Source organism: Bos indicus x Bos taurus, chromosome 16 (assembly GCF_003369695.1).
Source record: "Bos indicus x Bos taurus breed Angus x Brahman F1 hybrid chromosome 16, Bos_hybrid_MaternalHap_v2.0, whole genome shotgun sequence".
Taxonomy (NCBI): domain Eukaryota; kingdom Metazoa; phylum Chordata; class Mammalia; order Artiodactyla; family Bovidae; genus Bos; species Bos indicus x Bos taurus.
Window position 1 is genome coordinate 50,315,740 of NC_040091.1, and position 20,306 is coordinate 50,336,045.

General features: G+C 49.6%; 1 protein-coding gene and 1 pseudogene across 16 annotated transcripts in view; one reads left to right on the plus strand and one right to left on the minus strand.

Moving 5' to 3' along the window:
• The window catches only part of LOC113906688 (cyclin-dependent kinase 11B), a 40,906-nt gene extending 20,808 nt beyond the window's left edge, over nt 1-20,098 (plus strand). For 8 of the 15 annotated variants that reach the window (XM_027565170.1, XM_027565172.1, XM_027565169.1 and 5 more), the window contains 18 exons: nt 2,755-2,878; nt 3,672-3,787; nt 4,951-5,078; nt 6,103-6,241; nt 14,274-14,410; nt 14,774-14,896; nt 15,171-15,503; nt 15,691-15,756; nt 16,297-16,472; nt 17,182-17,272; nt 17,765-17,886; nt 18,071-18,176; nt 18,382-18,503; nt 18,581-18,688; nt 18,771-18,887; nt 18,978-19,126; nt 19,216-19,405; nt 19,490-20,098. In XM_027565170.1, coding sequence (XP_027420971.1) covers nt 2,755-2,878; nt 3,672-3,787; nt 4,951-5,078; nt 6,103-6,241; nt 14,274-14,410; nt 14,774-14,896; nt 15,171-15,503; nt 15,691-15,756; nt 16,297-16,472; nt 17,182-17,272; nt 17,765-17,886; nt 18,071-18,176; nt 18,382-18,503; nt 18,581-18,688; nt 18,771-18,887; nt 18,978-19,126; nt 19,216-19,405; nt 19,490-19,582 — 2,440 coding nt within the window. In that variant the 3' untranslated portion in view covers nt 19,583-20,098. Of the gene's footprint in view, nt 1-234; nt 341-2,754; nt 2,879-3,671; nt 3,788-4,950; nt 5,079-6,102; nt 6,242-14,273; nt 14,411-14,773; nt 14,897-15,170; nt 15,504-15,690; nt 15,757-16,296; nt 16,473-17,181; nt 17,273-17,764; nt 17,887-18,070; nt 18,177-18,381; nt 18,504-18,580; nt 18,689-18,770; nt 18,888-18,977; nt 19,127-19,215; nt 19,406-19,489 lie in introns of those variants that run through there. The other 7 variants (XM_027565183.1, XM_027565184.1, XM_027565181.1 and 4 more) reach the window with 7 other exon arrangements.
• Nucleotides 9,334-9,816, minus strand: LOC113906692 (annotated as a pseudogene). Its single transcript, XR_003514956.1, has one exon. The product of XR_003514956.1 is annotated as a 60S acidic ribosomal protein P1 pseudogene (transcript).
• Nucleotides 20,099-20,306: the final 208 nt, after the last annotated feature.

Genomic DNA, 20,306 nt, shown 5'->3' on the forward strand with positions numbered 1-20,306 from the left:
CGCTCCGTAAGCAAGATTCGTCTCCTTTTAGGAAGATTCAGGGTCTTGCCCCGGGGTCACGGGAGCGGGGAGAGAAGACACAGTCACGACCACCCAACCAGGCTGGTCCAGACACTTGCCGGCTCCGAGCCTCCGCCCCTAGAGTTGTCACCAGCCTGCGCCAAGGCCGGAAGTGACGCGCAGCGCGCTCCCGGCACTCTTCAGGGCGGGAGTCGGCGGCGGGGACGCGTCTTAGCTAGTCATCAGCCCGGCGCCGACGCAGGAAGTGACGACATTACTGTCGCGCGCCGGGCGCTGTTTTTTCTCAGGCTCCGGGACCGGCGGCGGCGGCGGCGCAGGGGTAAGTGGAGGCGGGGCGGGCCGGGCAGGGGCCACGGCGCGACCAGCTCACTCGATCTCTCCGGTCCCGGCGGGCCTCGGGCGCGTGGACCGGGCTGGGCTACACTCCTCGCCTCCCCGGCCCATCTCGCTCTGCGCGGAACTCGGAGTCGCGGAGGCGGCGGGCCCAGGCGTTCCCCGAGCTAACTCCAGCCCGGCCGAACCCCGGGTTAGCACGACTGAAACTCCAAAACCGGGCCCCGCTGCCTGGTTTGCGAGCGCGCCCTTCGAGTCCTTCACTCCAGACCTCCCCTAATCTTGTGATGGGGCTGCCGCCGTCAAATGGGCCAGTGGCCCACGCGGCCCAAGTGGTCTTTCAAATAAATTCTCCTGACGGCGAGAACAGTTCTCGGTGAGTGCCAGGTACCTAACTACGAGCTTTACCTGGGACATCTCACTTAATCTTCTGTGATACCGTCACACAGGTGGTTTTCTTACCGTTTACAGAATGAGGTGAAGTAACTTTCCCTAGACCGTACAGGAATGACAGAAAAGAGGTTGGAATACAAGCAGTCGCTTTCCGCGACCCATCACTCTTTTTTTGAAACCTTTCCCCCCGCCCCTTATTTTCCATTGTTAAAAATCAGAGTATAGTTGATTTACAATGTTGTAAATGTTAATATTTCTACTGTACAGCAAAGTGATTCATTTATATATATATATACACACACACGCATGTTTTTAATATTCTTTTCCATTATGATTTATCACAAGAAATTGAAAATAGTTCCCTGTGTTGTACAGTTGGATTTGGCTGTTTATCCATCGTATATATACTAGTTTGCATCTGCTCATCCCAAAGTCCCACTCCATCTCATTTCCATCCTTCCCCCTTGGTAATCCCCAGTCTTTTGTATATGTCTGTGAATCTGATTCTGTTTCATAGATAAATTCACTTGTGTCATATGTTCGAGTCCACATACAAATGATATCATAAAGTATTTGTCTTTCTGACTTCACTTAGTATGATAATCTCTAGGTCATCTATGTTGCTGCAAATGGCATTTCATATCTTTTTTTATGGCTAAGTGGTATTCCTGTGTGTGTGTGGCATGTATAGGTATATATACCACATCTTTATCCGGTCATCTGTCAGTACACATTTAGATTGTTTCCATGTCTTGGCTGTTGTGAATAGTGCTGCTATGAACATAGAAGGCACATGTATAACTTTCTTAATTATAGTTTTGTCTGGATATATGTTCAGGAGTGGGATTGCTGGGTCATAGGGTAGCTCTGTTTTTAGTTTTCTGAGGAGCTTCCATACTGTTCTCCATAGTGGCTGCAGAAATTTACATTCCCACCAACAGTGTAGGAGGGTTCCCTTTTCTCCACACCCTCTTCAGCATTTATTTGTTGTCGTTCAATCACTCAGTCATGTCTGACTCTTTGCGACCCTATGGACAGACATGCCAGACTTCCATGTCCTTCACGATCTCCCGGAGCTTGCTGAAACTCATGTCCATTGAGTTGGTGATGCCATCCAACCATCTCATCCCCTGTCATCCCCTTCTCCTCCTACCTTCAATCTTGCCTAGCATCAGTCTTTTCCAATGAGTCGACTCTTTGCCATTAACAATTTTCAAAATAAATGAACCAATAATGATGGCCATCCTGACCAGTGTGAGGTGATACCTCATTATATTTTTGATTTACATTTCTCTGATAATTAATGATGTTGAGCATCTCTGCATGTGCGTATTATTCATTTGTATTTCTTCTTTGGAGAAATGTCTATTCAAGTCTTCAGTCCATTTTTCGATTGAGTTTTCTGGTTTTTCTTATTGAGTTGTGTGAGGTGTGTGTATATTTTGGAAATTAAACCCTTGTCAGTCACATTGTTTTCAGATATTTTCTCCCAGCCCATAGGTTGTCTTTTTGTTTTGTTCATCATTTCTCTGCTGTGTAAAAGCTTGTAAGTTTGATTAGGTCCCATTTGTTTAGTTGTTGCCTAGGAGACTTACTAAGGAAACATTAGTACGATTTGTGTCAGATATTGTTTTGCCTATGACGTCTTCCAGGAGTTTTAGAGTGTCATGTTTAAGTTTTATGTTTAAGTCTTTAAGCCATTTTGAGTTTATTCTTGTGTATGGTATGAGGATGTGTTTGAATTTCATTGATTTATATTCAGCTGTCTAACTTTCCCAGCACCACTTGCTGAAGAGATTTTTTTATCCATGATATATTCTTGCCTCCTTTGTCGAAGATTAATTGACCATAGGTGTGTGGGTTTATTTCTGGCATAGCTCATCCCTCTTAACAAAGATTTCTACTGAAGCGCTCAAAAGTGGTGAGGCAGAAGTGTCCAGGAACAGCGTAGCATCAAACCATAGCTTGCTGTGTCCTGAAGCAGTTTGAATTCTTGTCTTTTTGCAGTGTTTTAACTCAAATGGGTGATGAAAAGGACTCTTGGAAAGTGAAAACTTTAGATGAAATTCTTCAGGAAAAGAAACGACGGAAGGAACAAGAGGAGAAAGCAGAGATAAAACGCTTAAAAAATGTAAGCTATGTTTTTTAAGTAAGTGTTTTTATTTTAAAGGAGATTTAATTTCTTTGCCCTCATTTTTCCATTAGAACAACGCTTCTTCGGTGAAGTTCTTTTGTACTTCCAAATGTCTCAGGTGAGCCCAAAATCTATTCTAAAAATTAACAAAAACATTCAGATGCTCAGTTTACTTTGAAGACAGATTGATAACTTACTAAAAAGCTGCATATAGATGACCACAGCTACATGGAAAACAAAGTATTTTGAACCTAAAATCATTAGTGCAGTTGAACTAATTTTTCTCATTTCATCATTATACTCATGATACCATTTCCAAGTATTTTTTACTATAGTAGGAAGTTGCCTTGAAATTAATGTTTTACACCTTTCTTGGTTTACCTAATAACATAGGAAAAGTTTAGTAATTTAATGAGGAGCATTGAAAGAAATACCTCTTCTTTAAGATTAGCAACAGACTTTTCTTACGTATTTATGAGATTATTGCAAATTATTTGGTGTATGAAGTATTCTTTAAGGCTCAGTTTTGTCTCATATAAACAACTAACATACTTGGCATAGAGTCTAATGTCCCTTTACATCTATGCTGGTTTTAATTTCTCAGGTTCTGGTTTACAGAGTTATTTGTAATTCTGATGTCATGGGATTTGAATGAAAGTTTTTTAGATTTTATCACATTGGTCATATGAAAAAGTGTGTATGAAAGTTGGTTTTGGGATGTTGGCAAGGTTTGCATCTTATTAAAAATAGGCTTATCTGTAAGGAAAAGTACTCTCTCCTTGCTTCTTAGTCTGATGACCGGGATTCCAAGCGGGATTCCCTTGAGGAGGGGGAGCTGAGGGACCACCGCATGGAGATAACAATAAGGAACTCGCCGTACAGAAGAGAGGACTCCATGGAAGACAGGTGAGCAGGGTGTAGCCCCGAGGAGCTTGCAGGCTGCAGGTGCGCTCACATCTGGCTGTGTGTGACCCTTATGGCCCTTCTCAGTGTGATTTTGTAAGTTGGAGGTCACCACCTCCATGGAAATGAGCCTTGTGTGGTGTCAGGTAACAGCTCCCCACTCTGCTTAGGAGAAGTGTGAGTGTGTGCTCCTTTCTTTGTGATTGCTCTTCAGTGAAGTCAGCACAACTCACATAGTACATTTAAGGAATTGGGTGTTTGTGATGATTTCTATACGTACTGTCTAAAATTATCTACAAATAAACCAGAGTTGCTGCTGAAAGATACTTGAGCGAGGCCTAGGAGAAACAGAAACAGAAGCAGTCCTGCCAAAGCTGCACCTCTGACATTTCTTCCTATGCTGTGGCTTCTCCTCGCTTTTTTTCCCTTCGTGTCCATCATCAAACAGTCAAAAACACTATAACGAGAAATTAAGGCTAAAAGGTATAGACTGTGCATTCTCCCAAGGTTTTGGTTTTATACTCAGTTGGGAATATGAAATGACCTTTTGAGGTCATTAAGTTTGACTAAAATTGTGGGACCTTCTTTTTTAACAGCTTTTTTAAGTGAGAGACTGCACAGATTTAATGTATGCAGTTTGATAAGTTGTTATACACGATCAAGATAATTAACACTGCATGTCTGTCACACCCTAGAGTTTCCTCAGAGAGCATTTTTGTTCCGTATAACACACTGATTTCCACTGTATTTTCCATCTGAATCTGTGTTTAGTACACAGTTTGGGCTTAAGTTTCATAATCGTTGTTATTAAAGTCAATAAGTCATGTCTGGCTCTTTTGCGACCCCAGCGGACTATAACCCACCAGGCTCCTCTGTCCTTGGTATTTCTCAGGCAAGAATACTGGAGTGGGTTGTCATTTCCTTCTCCAGGGGATCTTTACTACCCAGGGATAGAGCACATGTCTCCTGCATTGGCAGGCACATTCTTTACGGCTGAGCCACCAGGGAAGCCTGAGTGTCATAATGAGCACAGTCTTTGAGGTGATGGTTGAGGCTCTCCTTTATGTTCTGAACCCTTCCCTTCCCTGGGCTGGGGAGACTCCCTGATGCCCTGGTGCTCCCTACTTCCCTCTCAGGTGACATAATGCCATGGTGTCTCATTGCAGAGGAGAGGAAGATGATTCTTTGGCTATCAAACCACCCCAGCAGATGTCTCGGAAGGAAAAAGCACATCACAGGAAAGACGAAAAGAGAAAAGAGAAACGTAGGCATCGCAGTCACTCAGCAGAAGGGGGTACAAAGCATTTGTTTCATTTTGTGTTGTGTTCAGATACGGTCTCCTTCCTACTTCATGATCTGCTACGTTCTTCAGAGCTCAGCTGAGAGAGAAGAGAATAAAATTTTAGCTAAAAGTATAAATTTATTATAGATCATTCTGAATAGATACTTCATTTTCCTTTTGGTGTGTTTTCCCCTCACTGCATTGTTCTGGGGAAGCTGGTCTGTGTCTTAATTCAGCGTGGGAAGGCCGCTCTTCAGTGCTCAATTGCTTTTAAGAAACAGATGCTTGATAAAGTCCAAGTAGTGAGTTTGCTGTCACACCAATATCGAGAGCTTCTTAGGGATATTGGGAAACTGAACCTGGGCCTGATGTAAATCTTGTTAAACGCAGGTGGCTAATGTGGTTTATAATGTGATGCAGAAACTAAAAGGAGTTAAGCTTTGTCCTGTGTTCTTTACAAAGGATGACTTTTTTAAAATCATGAGACTAATGTAGCCTAATCACAGTTTATTTAATACAGAAAATTGAGAAGATAGAGACCACAGTTCTGTTCAGTGATAATCACGTTATTTTTGTTTTTTGTTTTTCTTAACTTCACGCTTACTGCCTAGCGTTTTATGTCTTCATCTTTTTTCTTTTTTTTTTAAACAAAAGTCATGGTTGTTTCTCCAAGTCTTTTTTTTTTTTGGCTGCACTGGGTCTTCATTGCTACTCAGGCTTTCTCTAATTGCAGCAAGCAGGGGCTACTCTTTGTTGCAGTGCAGGTTTCTTATTGCAGGGGCTTCTCTTGTTGCAGAGCATAGGCTCTAGGACACACAGGCTTCAGTCTTTGAGGCACATGGGCTTAATTGCTCCGCAGCATGTGGGATCTTCCTGGACTGGGGATCAAACCCTTGTCCCCTGCATTGGTAGGTGGATCCTTAACCACTACACCACCAGGGAAGTCACTGATTAGATATTTTTTCTTTTTTTCACTGGGTATTGTTGAGTTTTGGAGGTTAAGTCTCCTCTCACGACACATGCTGTTTGCCCATAGGGAAGCACGCCAGAGTGAAAGAGAAGGAGCGGGAGCATGAGCGCCGGAAGCGGCACCGGGAGGAGCAGGACAAGGCTCGGAGGGAGTGGGAGCGGCAGAAGCGGAGGGAGCTGGCCCGGGAGCACTCGCGCAGGGAGAGGTAGGTGCCCTGATGACAGCAGAGAGGGCACGCAGGTCACACAGACGGGAACTGGGCAGGAAGCGGCCCAGAGGCTTGTCCTGAAGGGAGCGAGGGCTCCCTGCACATGGGGCTGCACATGTGAGGTGACAGAAGTTGACGAGGGGAACAAAAACCTGTGCACCGAGGCTGCTCAGGTGCCCAGGAGCCCGGCTGAGCGGGTGAGAGAATGTGGTCCTGACTCAAGGCAGAGTCCCCGACTCAGCTTCTGAGGTGGTCCCTCAGGGAAGGATACTGCTGGAGGGAGCTGGGAGTCTAGGAGGAGCTGAGAGGTGAAGAGTGAAGGTTTGGGCCAGACCTGCAACAGCGGGGGAAGGAGAGTAGGGGGGGTGGTGGCCATTAGGGGTCGGGGGGCTGTCCACACCCTCAGACGACGTCCATGTGAGGGTGGTAAGGGACAAGCCTGGGGCGAGGCGGGCTAGGCCGCTGTCCCATCCCGGTGGAGCCATCCTGGAGGCGGCCCGTCCCTGCGTGTGCACCTGTGGCACAGCGAGGAGGGGCTTCGCTGTGGGTGACTTGCCGCCTGCTTGGCCGGTGGGTGTGCACCAGGCGCCTGCTCTGTTCTAGGGACCTTGTCCAGGAAGACTGACCAACAAGGCATATTGCTTAGGGTTCTCAGGGGTTACAATAGAAGTAGACTCGGGTTCTTCCAAACAAACAAACAAAAAAGACAAAGAAACCCCAAAGGCCCTGAAATGGCCAGGAGCTAGGACACCAGCCTCTGGTGCTTTTGTCTCCAGGGGCCTCTCTGTGGGCTCAGAGTCCCAGAGGAATATCTGTTAACCCAAGTCTGTCCTACATGGCCGAGGCGTGACCCCTAGGCTACCTCTGTGTCCTGTGGTCATTTCCAGGGAGAGCTTGGGAGCTGGGCTGCTCTACAGGAGGGGAGTAGTAGGGTGGAAGGTGTGGACATTCCCAGCAGCTAGGGCCCCACAAAAGGCAGGGAAGGCAGGTGTGAGAAGGGTCTATGTTTGCAGTGCTCTGTCCAGTGTGGTAGGGGCACACAGCTATGCAGACACAGTAGTGACCCCAAGGAATCCATGCTTGAAAATAAAGAGAAGCACATGGAACGGTGCAGCAGTGGCCACACTGTACAAGGCGAGCTCACAGGGTTAGCCTCACAGTCACTGAATGGCAGCAACTGGGAGGAAAGGTTGGAAGGCATGGTTGCTGCAGGACGTTGTCTAGAATGTCCAGTGTTCAACAGAGAGCTCTAAGACAAATAGGATTTAACCCCTTCTAAGGAAGAAAAACATCATAGAAACAGTGTGTTCCAGACTTGGCGACCTAGAAGCATGGAACTTGAAGATGGACATCGTGCCTTCTAATGACAGCGAGGAAAAGGTTGAAGAAAAGCTGAGGGACAGCGTCTATGGGACCAGCATGTGCACAGTGGTAGTCTTGGAAGGAAGGGGGAACAGCTGAAACTGTCCCAAATTTGATGAAAAATATTTATCTACATATCAGAGAAGCTCAGTGAACCCCGAATAGTATAAGTACAAAGCAACAGTTGTACCAGGAAAACCAATGGGAAATTGGGGAAGGGCAGGAATGCTGGTAGCCCAAAATTCTGTGTGCGTCACAGCCTGCCTCCCAAGTGAGGGCAAGTGAGCAGAGGCTCTCTGCCAGCAACGTGGGCATTCTGGGAAGTGCTTAAGGACAACCTTCAAGCTGAGCAGAAATGACACCAGAAGAAAAGGCTAGCCCTGGGCGTGGCTGAATTGCAGGTTGGGACAAAAGCCCCTGTAAACATGCTTCTTCTCCCATCTTGTCTGAATTACTACAAGAGACACAGGATTGCATAAAACAATGATTAAAACACTGTGTGGTCAAGTAGCCATAATGTGTATAAACTGCAGGAGGAAACGGGAGTGGGGGCTGTATGTGAACAAGATCTGCATTTCCTGGAGCTTAATCTCATGAGATGCACACTGCAATCTCTAGAGCAACTTCTAAAAAGTAGTAAATAGAGGAATTAAAATGATTTGCTCAAAATCCCCATTTAAACCCCAAATGGGTAACTGCCTGGTAGTCCAGTGATTAGGACTCCCTCTTCTGCCACAGGGGGCCTGGTTTTGATCCCCGGTTGGGAAATTAAGATCCTGCACGCTTCATGGTGCAGCCAAAAAAGAAACCATCCCAACTGGGAGAAAGAGAGAAACCAAAAAACAAGACAAAAGAAGGTGGGGGTACGGGGGGCAGCAGCTGTATCCATAGTTACATTCAGTGTGAGATGAGTCTCTGCACCAAACATGGGAGAGCCTGTCAGACAGAAAACAAGATCCAGCTGTGTGCTGTGTCAGAGGGACATCTTAGAGTTGGAGACAAAAGTAGGTTGAAAGTAAAGGAGGAGGACTTTGTTGGAGGTCCAGTGGGTAGGATTCCATGCTTCCAATGCAAGGGGCACAGGTTCGATCCCTGGTCATGGAACTAGGATCCCACACCCCACGTGGCAGCCAGAAAATGAAATGATGGGAAAGGATGGCCCATGCACACGACAACAGTAAAAGGGCCTGAGTGGCTACACTGACGTCAGACAAAATGGATGTTACAAAAGACACTGGAGGTAGAGACCCTCATGACGACATAAATGCAGAGCAGGAAGATGCGACCAGGGTAAATGTTTTGGCACCTGGTGTTGGACCCCAACCTGACACAACTGAAGGCAGTCCATTGACTCTGGGTGGAAGCATCGGGGTCCCATGCCAGTCATCAGTAGTAAAGCTGGAGAAAATCAGCAAGGATGTAGACAATTTGGAAGATGCTACCAGCCAAACGTCCTGACAGGTGGGCACAGCGGTGCAGCTGCAGGACACACGTCTGAAAGCTTCTAGGATGTGTTTCCACAAAACTCCAAGCTGTGTGAGGGGCCTCAGAAGAACTGAGGCTGAACAAAGTGTGCCCTCTTATCACAGAAGAGTTCAATTAAGGTTCGCAACGGAAAGAAACTGGGCCAGGTGGGGTATCCTCAGATGTTTGAAATCCAACAACCCATTTCTGAAAAACCTATGGCCAGCACAAGAAACGATGAGGAAAAATACAAACTATTTGACTTTTTTTTTTTTTTTAACAGCTCAGCTTTTTATTCAATGTGTTACTAAAGAGATTTAGTCAAAAAGACCAAAGCCCATGTCATCATCAGACTCTTCAGATTCTTCTTTCTTTGCTTCTACTTTCTTCTCCTCAGCTGGGGCAGCAGCAGTGGATGGGGCAGGACCTCCTGCTGGTGCAGCACCGGCCGCTGGGGCGGGTCCACCAGCCCCCACATTGCAGATGAGGCTCCCGATGTTGACATTGGCCAAAGCCTTTGCAAACAAACCTGGCCAGAAAGGCTCAACATTTACACCGGCTGCTTTAATGAGGGCATTGATCTTATCCTCCATGACCGTCACCTCATCATCGTGCAGAATGAGGGCAGAGTAGATACAAGCAAGCTCGGAGACGGAGGCCATGGTGCGAGCGAGTGCTAGGTGGGGGCTGCCGAGCGCGGTGCTAGTCGCCGGATGAAGTGAGGGCCTCACCCCAAAACAGCCTTAGCTTCCTCGGAAGAACCAAGCACCTTAGCGGCAGCGGAGGAAAGAGCTTGACTTTTTATTTTTGAGGGCTGAAAAATGCGTACAACTTGTGGGATCTTAGTTCTCTGATAGGGATCGAACCCAGGCCCCACCAGTGAAAAGTGCCCAGTCCTAATCACTGGACCGCCAGGGAACTCCCTGGAAATGTTTTGAACTAAATGAGAATAGAAGCAGTATATCAGAACCTAGGGCTGTGGCTACCGTTTTGCTTAAAGTGAAGTGTTTTGGCTGTAAACACCTAAACCAGATCCCTGCGTGGGGCTATGGCTCCCTTCCTTTCCTTAGATGGAAGGCCCAGGAAGACTTGCCTTCTAGTAGAAGTGGATTAAAACTATGCACACCTGGGGAAAGCCCTGGTGTGTCTCAGAGCATCAGCTGAGCAGAAAGACCAAGTGGGGTTTCAGCCCTAGGCAGTTACCTCCTTGGACCAGAACTTTCCTCTTGGCCAGTTGTTAAGGATGGGGTTAACAGGACTCGAGTTCTGGTTTTTAAAAGCCCTTTGTGGGCTGAAAAACCCAGTTCAGTTCAGTTCAGTCGCTGAATCGTGTTGGATTCTGCACCCGACGGATTGCAAAATGCCAGGCTTCCTTGTCCATCACCAACTCCCAGAGCTTGCTCAAATTCATGTCCATCCAGTCAGTGATGCCATCCAACCATCTCATCCTCTGTTGTCCCCTTCTCCTGCTGCCTTCAGTCTTTCCCAGGTCTTTTCATCCTGTCAGCTCTTCCCATCAGGTGGCCAAAGGATTGGAACTTCAGCTTCAGCATCAGTCCTTCCAATGAATATTCAGGACTGATTTCCTTTAGGATTGACTGATTTGCTCTCCTTGCAGTCTAAGGGACTCTCAAGAGTCTTCTCCAATACCATAATTCAAATGCATCAGTTCTTTAGTGCTCAGCTTTCTTTATGGTCCAACTCTCACATCCATACATGACTATTGGAAAACCATAGCTTTGTCTAGACAAACCTTTGTTGGCAAAGTAATGTCTCTGCTTTTTAATATGCTGTCTAGGTTGGTCATAGCTTTTCTTCCAAGGAGCAAGCATCTTTTAATTTCATGGCTACAGTTACCATCTGCAGTGATTTTGGAGCCCCCCAAAATAAAGTCTCACTATTTCCACATTTTCCCCATCTATTTGCCATGAAGTGATGGGACCGGATGCCATGATCTTAGTTCTTTGACTGTTGAGTTTTAAGCCAACTTTTTCACTCTCATCTTTCACTTTGATCAAGAGGCTCTTTAATTCTTTGCTTTCTGCCATAAGGGTGTTCTCGTCTGCATATCTGAGGTTATTGATATTTCTCCTGGCAGTCTTGATTCCAGCTTGTGCGTCATCCAGCCCAGCATTTCACATGATGTACTCTGCATATAAATTAAATAAGCAGGGTGACAGTATACAGCCTTGGAATACTCCTTTCCCAATTTAGAACCAGTCCGTTGTTCCATGTCTGGTTCTCACTGTTGCTTCTTGACTTGCATACAGATTTCTCAGGAGACAGGTGAGGTGGTCTGGTATTCTCTCTTGAAGAATTTTCCACAGTTTGTTGTGATCCGTATAGTCAAAGGCTTTGGTGTACTCAATAAAGCAGTAGTAAATGTTTTTCTGGAACTCTTGCTTTTTCAATAATCCAGCGGATGTTGGCAATTTGATCTCTGCTTCCTCTGCCTTTTCTAAATCCAGCTTGAACATCTGGAAGTTCTTGGTTCATGTACTGTTGAAGCCTCGATTGGAGCATTTTGAGCATTACTTCCCTAGCATGTGAGATGAGTGCAATTGTATGGTAGTTTGAACATTCTTTGGCATTGCCTTTCTTTGAGATTGGAATGAAAACTGACCTTTTCCAGTCCTGTGGCCACTGCTGAGTTTTCCAAATTTGCTGGCATATTGAGTGCAGCACTTTGACAGCATCATCTTTTAGGACTTGAAATAGCTCCACTGGAATTCCATCACTTCCACTAGCTTTGTGTGTAGTGATGCTTCCTAAGGCCCACTTGACTTTGGACTCCAGGATATCTGGCTTTGGTGAGTCATCACACCATCGTCGTTATCTAGGTCATTAAGATCTTTTTTGTATAGTTCTGTGTATATTGCCACTTCTTAATATCTTCTGCTTCTGTTAGGTCCGTGCCATTTCTGTCTTTTATTGTGCTCATCTTTGCATGAAATGTTCCCTTGTTATCTCTGATTTTCTTGAAGAGATCTCTAGTCTTTCCCATTCTGTTGTTTTCATCTTTTTTTTTTTGCATTGATCACTGAGGAGGCTTTCTTATCTCTCTGTGCTGTTCTTTGGAACTCTGCATTTAGATGGGTAATCTTCCCTTTTCTCCTTTGCCTTTCACGTCTCTTCTTTTCTCAGCTATTTGCAAGCCCTCCTAAGATAACCATTTTGCCTTTTTGCATTTCTTTTTCTTGGGGATGGTCTTGATCCCTGCCTCCTGTAGGATGTCACAAACCTCCATCCATAGTTCTTCAGGCACTCTGTATGTCAGATCTAATCCCTTGAATCTATTTGTCACTTCCACTGTATAATTGTAACGGATTTGATTTAGGTCATACTTGAATGGCCTAGTGGTTTTCCCTACTTTCCTCCATTTAAGTCTGAATTTGGCAATAAGGAGTTCATGATCGGAGCCACAGTCAGCTCCAGGTCTTGTTTTTGCTGACTGTATAGAGCTTCTTCTTCTCTGGCTGCAAAGAATATAATCAGTCTGATTTCAGTATTGATCATCTGGTGATGTCCATGTGTAGAGTCTTCTCTTGTGTTGTTGGAAGAGGCTGTTTGCTATGATCAGTGCATTCTCTTGGCAAAACTCTGTTACCCTTTGCCCTGCCTCATTTTGTACTCTAAGGCCAAACTTGCCTCTTACTCCAGGTATCTCTTGACTCCCTACTTTTGCATTCCAGTCCCCTAGGATGAAAAGGACATCTTTTTTGGTGTTAGTTCTAGAAGGTCTTGTAGGTCATCATAGAACCATTCAACTTCAGCTTCTTCAGCATTAGTGGTTGGGGCATAGACTTGGATTACTGTGTTATTGAATGGTTTGCCTTGGAAACGAACAGAGCTCATTCTGTCATTTTTAAGACTGCACCTACATTCTGTATTTAACTTATATGAAGAGTACATCATGCAAAACGCCGGGTTTTATGAAGCACAAGCTGGCATCAATATTGCTGGGAGAAATACCAATAACCTCAGATATGCAGATGACACCACCCTTACGGCAGAAAATGAAAAGGAGCTAAAAAGCCTCTTGATGAAAGTGAGAGTGAAAAAGCTGGCTTAAAACTCAGCATTCAAAAAACAAAGACCATGGCATCCAGTCCCATCACTTCATGGCAAGTAGATGTGGAGACAGTAGAAACAGTGACAGACTTTATTTTCTTGGGCTCCAAAATCACTGCAGATGGTGACTGCAGCCATAAAATTAAAAGACACTTGCTTCTTGGAAGAAAAGCTATGACCAACCTAGACAGCATATTAAAAAGCAGAGATACTTCTTTGCCAACAAAGGTTCTTCTAGTCAAAGCTATGGTTTTTCCAGTAGTCATGTATGGGTGTGAGAGTTGGACCATAAAGAAAGCTGAGCACTGAAGAATTGATGCATTTGAACTGTGGTGTTGGAGAAGACTCTTGAGAGTCCCTTGGACTGCAAGGAGAGCAAATCAGTCAATCCTGAAGGAAATCAGGCCTGAATATTCATTGGAAGGACTGATGCTGAAGCTGAAGTTCCAATCTTTTGGCCACCTGATGGGAGGAGCTGACAGGTTGGAAAAGACCTGCATGCTGGGAAAGATTGAAGGCAGCAGAAAGGGACAACAGAGGATGAGATGGTTGGATGGCATCACTGACTCGGTGGACATGAGTTTGAGCAAGCTACGGGATTGGTGATGGACATCCATTTCTTCTAAGGGATTCTTGCCCACAGTAGTAGATACAATGGTCATCTGAATTAAATTCTCCCATTCTTGTCCATTTTAGCTCACTGATACCTAAAATGTTGATGGTCACCCTTGCCATCTCCTGTTTGACCACTTCTAATTTACCTTAATTCAGGGACCTAACATTCCAGGTTCCTACGCAATCTTGTTCTTTACAGCCTCCAACTGTGTACCTCCATCGCCAGTCACATCTGCAACTGGGTGTAGTTTTCGCTTGGGCTCCTTCACTTCATTTTTTCTGGAGGTGTTTCTCCACTCTTCTCTAGGTGCATGCTGGGCACCTACCGGCCTGGGGAGTATATCTTTCACTGTTGTATCTCTCTGCCTTTTCATACTGTTCATGGGGTTCTCAAGGCAAGAATACTGAAATGGCTTGCCAGAGGGATAGTTTATAAATGCAGCAAAAAGCACTGAGGGCCAAAAAGAAAGCTTCCGGTTTCGGGGGTGAGAAAAGATTTGGTGTGCTCCTGTTCCAGGGACCGCCTCGAGCAGTTAGAGAGGAAGCGAGAACGGGAACGCAAGATGCGGGAACAGCAGAAGGAGCAGCGGGAGCAGAAGGAGCGGGAGCGGCGGGCCGAGGAGAGGCGCAAGGAGCGGGAGGCCCGGCGGGAAGGTGGGTGGGGCCCCTGAGGTGGATGGAGCCCGGGAGTTGGGCGAGGCGGAAGGGTAGGGGAAGGCTGAAGGAGGGCAAGGTGGGCGGGGGCGAGCGAGAGGGCTAGGTGATGCTGCAGGTCCCGGGGTGTGAGCTGTGCACCCTGGATAGCCATGTCTGGTGTCCACCTCCCTAATGCCCAGTGGGTGATAGGCCTGGGCTTGAGGAGGTGGGTTCTGTCCCCTGCCTTTGACCAGTAGAGAGCAGTCTAGAATGCCCACGTGGGTCCTCTGGTGGCTTCCTGGACTCCTTCCCGGGCTGTAGGCATGTGTGCGCCTAGAGGAAAAGGGGACTGCCCCCAGCCCCTGTGCTGTTCTTGCGCAGTGTCTGCACATCACCGGACCGTGAGAGAGGACTACAGCGATAAGGTGAAAGCCAGCCACTGGAGCCGTAGCCCACTCCGGCCTCCTCGAGAAAGGCTTGAGCCGGGGGACAGCCGGAAGCCAGGTAAGGCCGCACAGCGCCTGCGGACCCAGCACAGGGTGGTCTTTGCTAGGGGGACACCTGAGTTCAGAGACTGATGCTTCACAACATCACAGGGTGCTGCAGTACCTGTGTGTGTGATGGGCTATTTGTGTAAGTTCATGCGCTGGAGGATTTGAAGACTTGTCTTCCTCCCAAGTGTCTGTAGATGAGCTGGTCCTCTTATATGAGAAGCACCATCTAATGTTTTATTTTAAAACATTGCCCCACATTCACCTTCAATGGTTTATTTTATAAGTGAAAGAAGAGAAAGTGGAAGAGAGAGACCTGCTGTCCGACCTGCAGGACGTCAGCGACAGCGAGAGGAAGACCAGCTCCGCTGAGTCCTCGTCAGGTGACTGCTCGCCCGGCCCTGCCCAACTCAGCCACCACAGGGCGGGCCCCAAGTTCACTGCTGCCTGTTTTCTTCCTAAAGCGGAGTCGGGGTCAGGTTCTGAGGAGGAGGAAGAGGAGGAGGAGGAGGAAGAGGGGAGCAGCAGTGAGGAGTCAGAGGAGGAAGAGGAGGAAGAGGAAGAAGAGGAGGAGGAGGAGACTGGAAGCAACTCTGAGGATGTGTCTGGACAATCAGCCGGTGAGCTCGAGCCTGAGGCTTAATGTGATAGGAGCTTAGAAGTTACACAACAATAAAGTCTAAGTAAACAAATATCCATCTTGAAAATGCCTTGCTGACTGGGACCTCGTGAGACCCCCACTGATCATGTGAGGGCCCTTTGCTACCTCTTGTAGAGGGTCTTAGCTGACACCTGTTTCTCTTGCAGAAGAAGTGAGTGAAGAAGAAATGAGTGAAGATGAGGAGCGAGAGAATGAGAACCACGTCTTGGTTGGTGAGAAGCCCCCAAGTGGTGGTTCACCTCTTCCTCGTCCACCTCTGACCAGGGTGCTTGACCCATGTCAGAGTTGTGGTGGGACCGTGACCCACAAATAACCCTTGTCTGTGGCACGTCCCACCCAGAAGCCACAGGGGCACCCAGCTGCTATGTCCAGGACCCAGCTGCTGGTTCCCTGGCCACCCTTCTGGGGGCTGCTCGGCCTGGACATTGGGACAGGAGCTAGAAAACACCAGCTGGGCTCTGACCACAGACCAGTCACTGGCCTGGGACTTTGTGGCCTCTGCCAACAGCCAGGCCAAGGCCTTGGGCCACTGGACACCAATTCTGGGCCAGCCTTCTCAGACGACTGGTCATTAGCTCACAGTGGTCCCAGCCTGGCCAGTGGCCCCAAGACACAGCGCCCTCTGTCCAGGGCAGTGGGACACAGTGTGTCCTGGCCCCTGGAGGCGGTCGTGCTCATATTCCCCCCCCAGAATGGGTGGGGGTTGTGACACTGTCTGTCTCTGGTTCTGAAATTGGGTTTAATTTCTGAAGTTCCAGAGTCACGGTTTGACCACGATTCTGGAGAGAGTGAAGAGGGGGAAGAGGAGGCAGGTGAGGGCACCCCCCAGAGCAGCGCCCTCACCGAAGGGGACTTTGTGCCTGACTCTCCAGCCCTGTCACCCATCGAGCTCAAGCAGGAGCTGCCCAAGTACCTGCCCGCCCTGCAGGTGAGGAACCTCCTCTTTGTTGCCCATGGATGGGGCTGGTGGCTGGGAGCAGAAGCTGCGTCCTCACTGTGGGGGTCTATCCCTGGCCAGGCCTGGCCCCTAGCCTCCGACATATCCCTTGTCATGGTCTGGTCTCTTGTCCAGTAGGCTTGCTGGAGGACAGCTCACGCAACTGCAGCCAGGACTCCCACAAGGGGCCCCTGCATAAGAGTCAGGCCACCTCGTGTGCAGTCAGCTCTGCAGTCACTTCTGCCTCGGCCTGGGCAGATGGGCCCTTGACCTTCCTTGCCTTATTGCCCTATGGGGGTCAGAGGGCAGTGGTGCATATCGCCCTGCAATTCAGTAACCAAAGTGCTGCAGGGAGGGACTTGGGGGAGGGGCAGGTCCCAAGAGGGTGAGGGCCCAAGGTGCACTGAGGGTGCCACTGCTCCTGAGGGCTGCTGCGCCAGCTGAGGGTGCAACACAGAGGGTCCCTGCTGTCTTGGCATCATCTTAGGATCAGTGGCTGGAAGTGTCTCGGGGGGCCAGTGCCCAGGGCCAGCTATTGGATAGAGGGCGCCTGCTCACTGAAGGAGCAAGCAGAGGCTGAGAAGATTATTGCTCCCAGGTCCTGCCTGAGCACCATCTGGGCCTCTGGAGATGTCTAGTTGAGGCTTTGCTGTGGGCTGTGAACCTGGCTACCATGCCCTCACTCTGGTGCCTCCCCTAGGGCTGTCGGAGTGTGGAGGAGTTCCAGTGTCTGAACAGGATTGAGGAAGGCACCTACGGGGTTGTGTACAGAGCAAAGGACAAGAAGACAGGTGGGACGCAGCCCAGGGTGGTACCCCACAGGGAAGGGGGTGTGGGGCATGGACCAGGTGGCCCAGAGTGCCAGCCAGCACCACAGGCCCTTGGCTGTGTACAGGGCCCTGTCACCTTCAGTGTCAAAGTCATTGGGCGTGGTTCCTTCTGATCCCAGGGATCACCCTTCCCCTGGTGCTGGCCCTCATGGGGCCTCACCTGGCTGGTGCACACCTGAGCAGCTGGCTCTTGGCACCCACAGAAGTCAGCCTGACCAAGAAGCCCTGTGCTGCTTGTGAGTATGGAGTTCACCAGGCCAGGCCTGGAGTGACAGCACCTAAGCAGATGTGTGCCCGGGGGCCAGGGCCTCAGAGATGGAGGCGGTCCAAGCTCTGAGCCCCCAGGGAGGCCAGTTGACCACGTCCTGTGATTCTAGGGGACAGCCATAAATGGGAGCTTGTGGGTAGAAGAAGGTCTCCTCAGTGTCTGTCTTCCGGTAACTTACTTTTCAGATGAAATTGTGGCTCTAAAGCGACTGAAAATGGAGAAGGAGAAGGAGGGCTTCCCAATCACATCACTGAGGGAGATCAACACCATCCTCAAGGCGCAACACCCCAATATCGTCACTGTCAGGGTGAGGCCCATGCACCTCTGCCCACAGGGCCCCCAGTGCTGCGCCCCTAGTGGCCATCACACTTGGGGGGGGTCCCTGCTGTGTCACCGGGTGTCCGGCCCTGGGATCTCACGTCTCTTGGGAGCGCTGGTGGCAGCAGGGCTGGCTGGGGCCCTGACCCCTCAGACCTGCTGTTGTTTCCTAGGAGATCGTCGTGGGCAGCAACATGGACAAGATCTACATCGTCATGAACTACGTAGAGCATGACCTCAAGAGCCTCATGGAGACCATGAAGCAGCCTTTCCTGCCAGGTGGGTCCCAGTCAGTCCCATGGGGTGGCCCTGGACCCACATCCCCTGAGGGATGTCCCACCCTCGGGCTGTTTGGGCGGGGGTGGGGGGGCTGCTGACCTTGAACTGTGACCCTATCCCACTGGTTGCACATATGCTGGAATGGCCAGTGGCTGCCACAGCGGCGAGTAGCCAGGCACCAGCCCTGTGCTGCCCGTTGCCACAGGGGAAGTGAAGACACTGATGATCCAGCTGCTGCGCGGAGTGAAGCACCTCCACGACAACTGGATCCTGCACCGAGACCTCAAGACGTCCAACCTGCTGTTGAGCCACGCAGGCATCCTCAAGGTGAGCCCTGCCCGGCGGCTGGGAGCAGAGCAGCTCCCAGCCTCGAGCCGTCTGCAGCCCACCCTCTCCCCTCACAGGTGGGGGACTTCGGGCTGGCACGGGAGTATGGGTCCCCTCTGAAGGCCTACACCCCAGTGGTCGTGACGCTGTGGTACCGAGCCCCTGAGCTTTTGCTTGGAGCCAAGGTGAGTGTGGGTATTCCAGAGCCCCCGGGGCATGCCAGCCCTCAGCCCCCTGAGCACTCCCTGACTCCTCCCTGACCCCCAGGAGTACTCCACAGCCGTGGACATGTGGTCAGTGGGCTGCATCTTTGGGGAGCTGCTGACTCAGAAGCCGCTATTCCCTGGGAAGTCAGAAATCGATCAGATCAACAAAGTGTTCAAGGTAGGTGCCCACTGGGGGCAAGTGCAGGTGCCCGGGCCGGGCCACCCTTCCCTGCACGACCCGAGTGTCTTGAGACGCTCCCTCTTGTAGGACCTCGGCACCCCCAGTGAGAAAATCTGGCCTGGCTACAACGACCTCCCAGCTGTCAAGAAGATGACCTTCACCGAGTACCCCTATAACAACCTCCGCAAGCGCTTCGGGGCTCTGCTCTCAGACCAGGGCTTTGACCTCATGAACAAGTGCGTCCTGCCCTGCGCCCCGCCCCTGCCCACCTTGGCCCTGCCCCCAGGCTGCCCCATTGGTGGCACATAGCACCTTTTTCTCCCAGGTTTCTGACATATTTCCCTGGGCGGAGAGTCAACGCAGAAGATGGCCTCAAACATGAGTATTTCCGTGAGACCCCCCTCCCCATCGACCCCTCCATGTTCCCCACATGGCCGGCCAAGAGCGAACAGCAGAGGGTGAAGCGAGGCACCAGCCCACGACCTCCAGAGGGAGGTCTGGGATACAGCCAGCTGGTAAGGGGTGGGCAGGAGCTGGGGAGAGGAGTCCGCGAGGCAGGGCTGGCCCGGCCCGGGCCCTACATGCCACTGTGTCCGCAGGGCGACGATGACCTGAAGGAGACCGGCTTCCACCTCACCACCACAAACCAGGGGGCCTCGGCTGCGGGCCCGGGCTTCAGCCTCAAGTTCTGAGGCTCCCAGCTGACCTGGACCCACCCTGGGGAGCACCGACCGCGCAGGCGCTGGAGGCGGTGTCTGGGTCCAGATTGTGGACCAGGGCGCCACTGCCACAGGGCTGCCACGGGTACAACCTCAAGTCTTGGACTGCTGGCCTCGTGGGGTTTTCCACGTTTTCTTTTTATTTTATCTTGGCTTGTAAATTTGTAGGATTAAATCACATTTTCCTTGTTGTGGGAGGAAAGGCTGTACTTTTTCATATGACTTGGACTTGCCCTGTGAGGGGAGGATGGGCATTGGTATCCCCACACACTTGGCCACGGGAGGGCCATGCCGGGCGGTCATTGCTGGGACTGGGACCAGAGCTGTGGAGATTTTTGTAGTTTTTAAATCTTCAGGCTGCTGCTGGGGCACCTTCCTGCTCCTCAATGCAGGGCCCCAGAACCAGGCATGTGAACTCTCAGCCACAGTGGGTTTTTGTACAAGGTTGTTTCTGTGTTTTAAGATGTAGTAAAATATTCTTGGAGGAAAGGTCTGGTATATCCTTTGAGCGGCTAGTCCTGTGCTGGATCCTGAGCTAGTGCTCCCTGGGGGTGCGGGGATCCTGGGCCCCCACACTCTTGATAGAAGGGGGGGATAAAGGGTGGCCTCCAACCCCACTTGGGCCCATCTCTTCCTGACTTGGAAGACCAACAGGTACTAGTCTGGCTGGACAGGCTCTCTGTCTGAGGCCCCCACC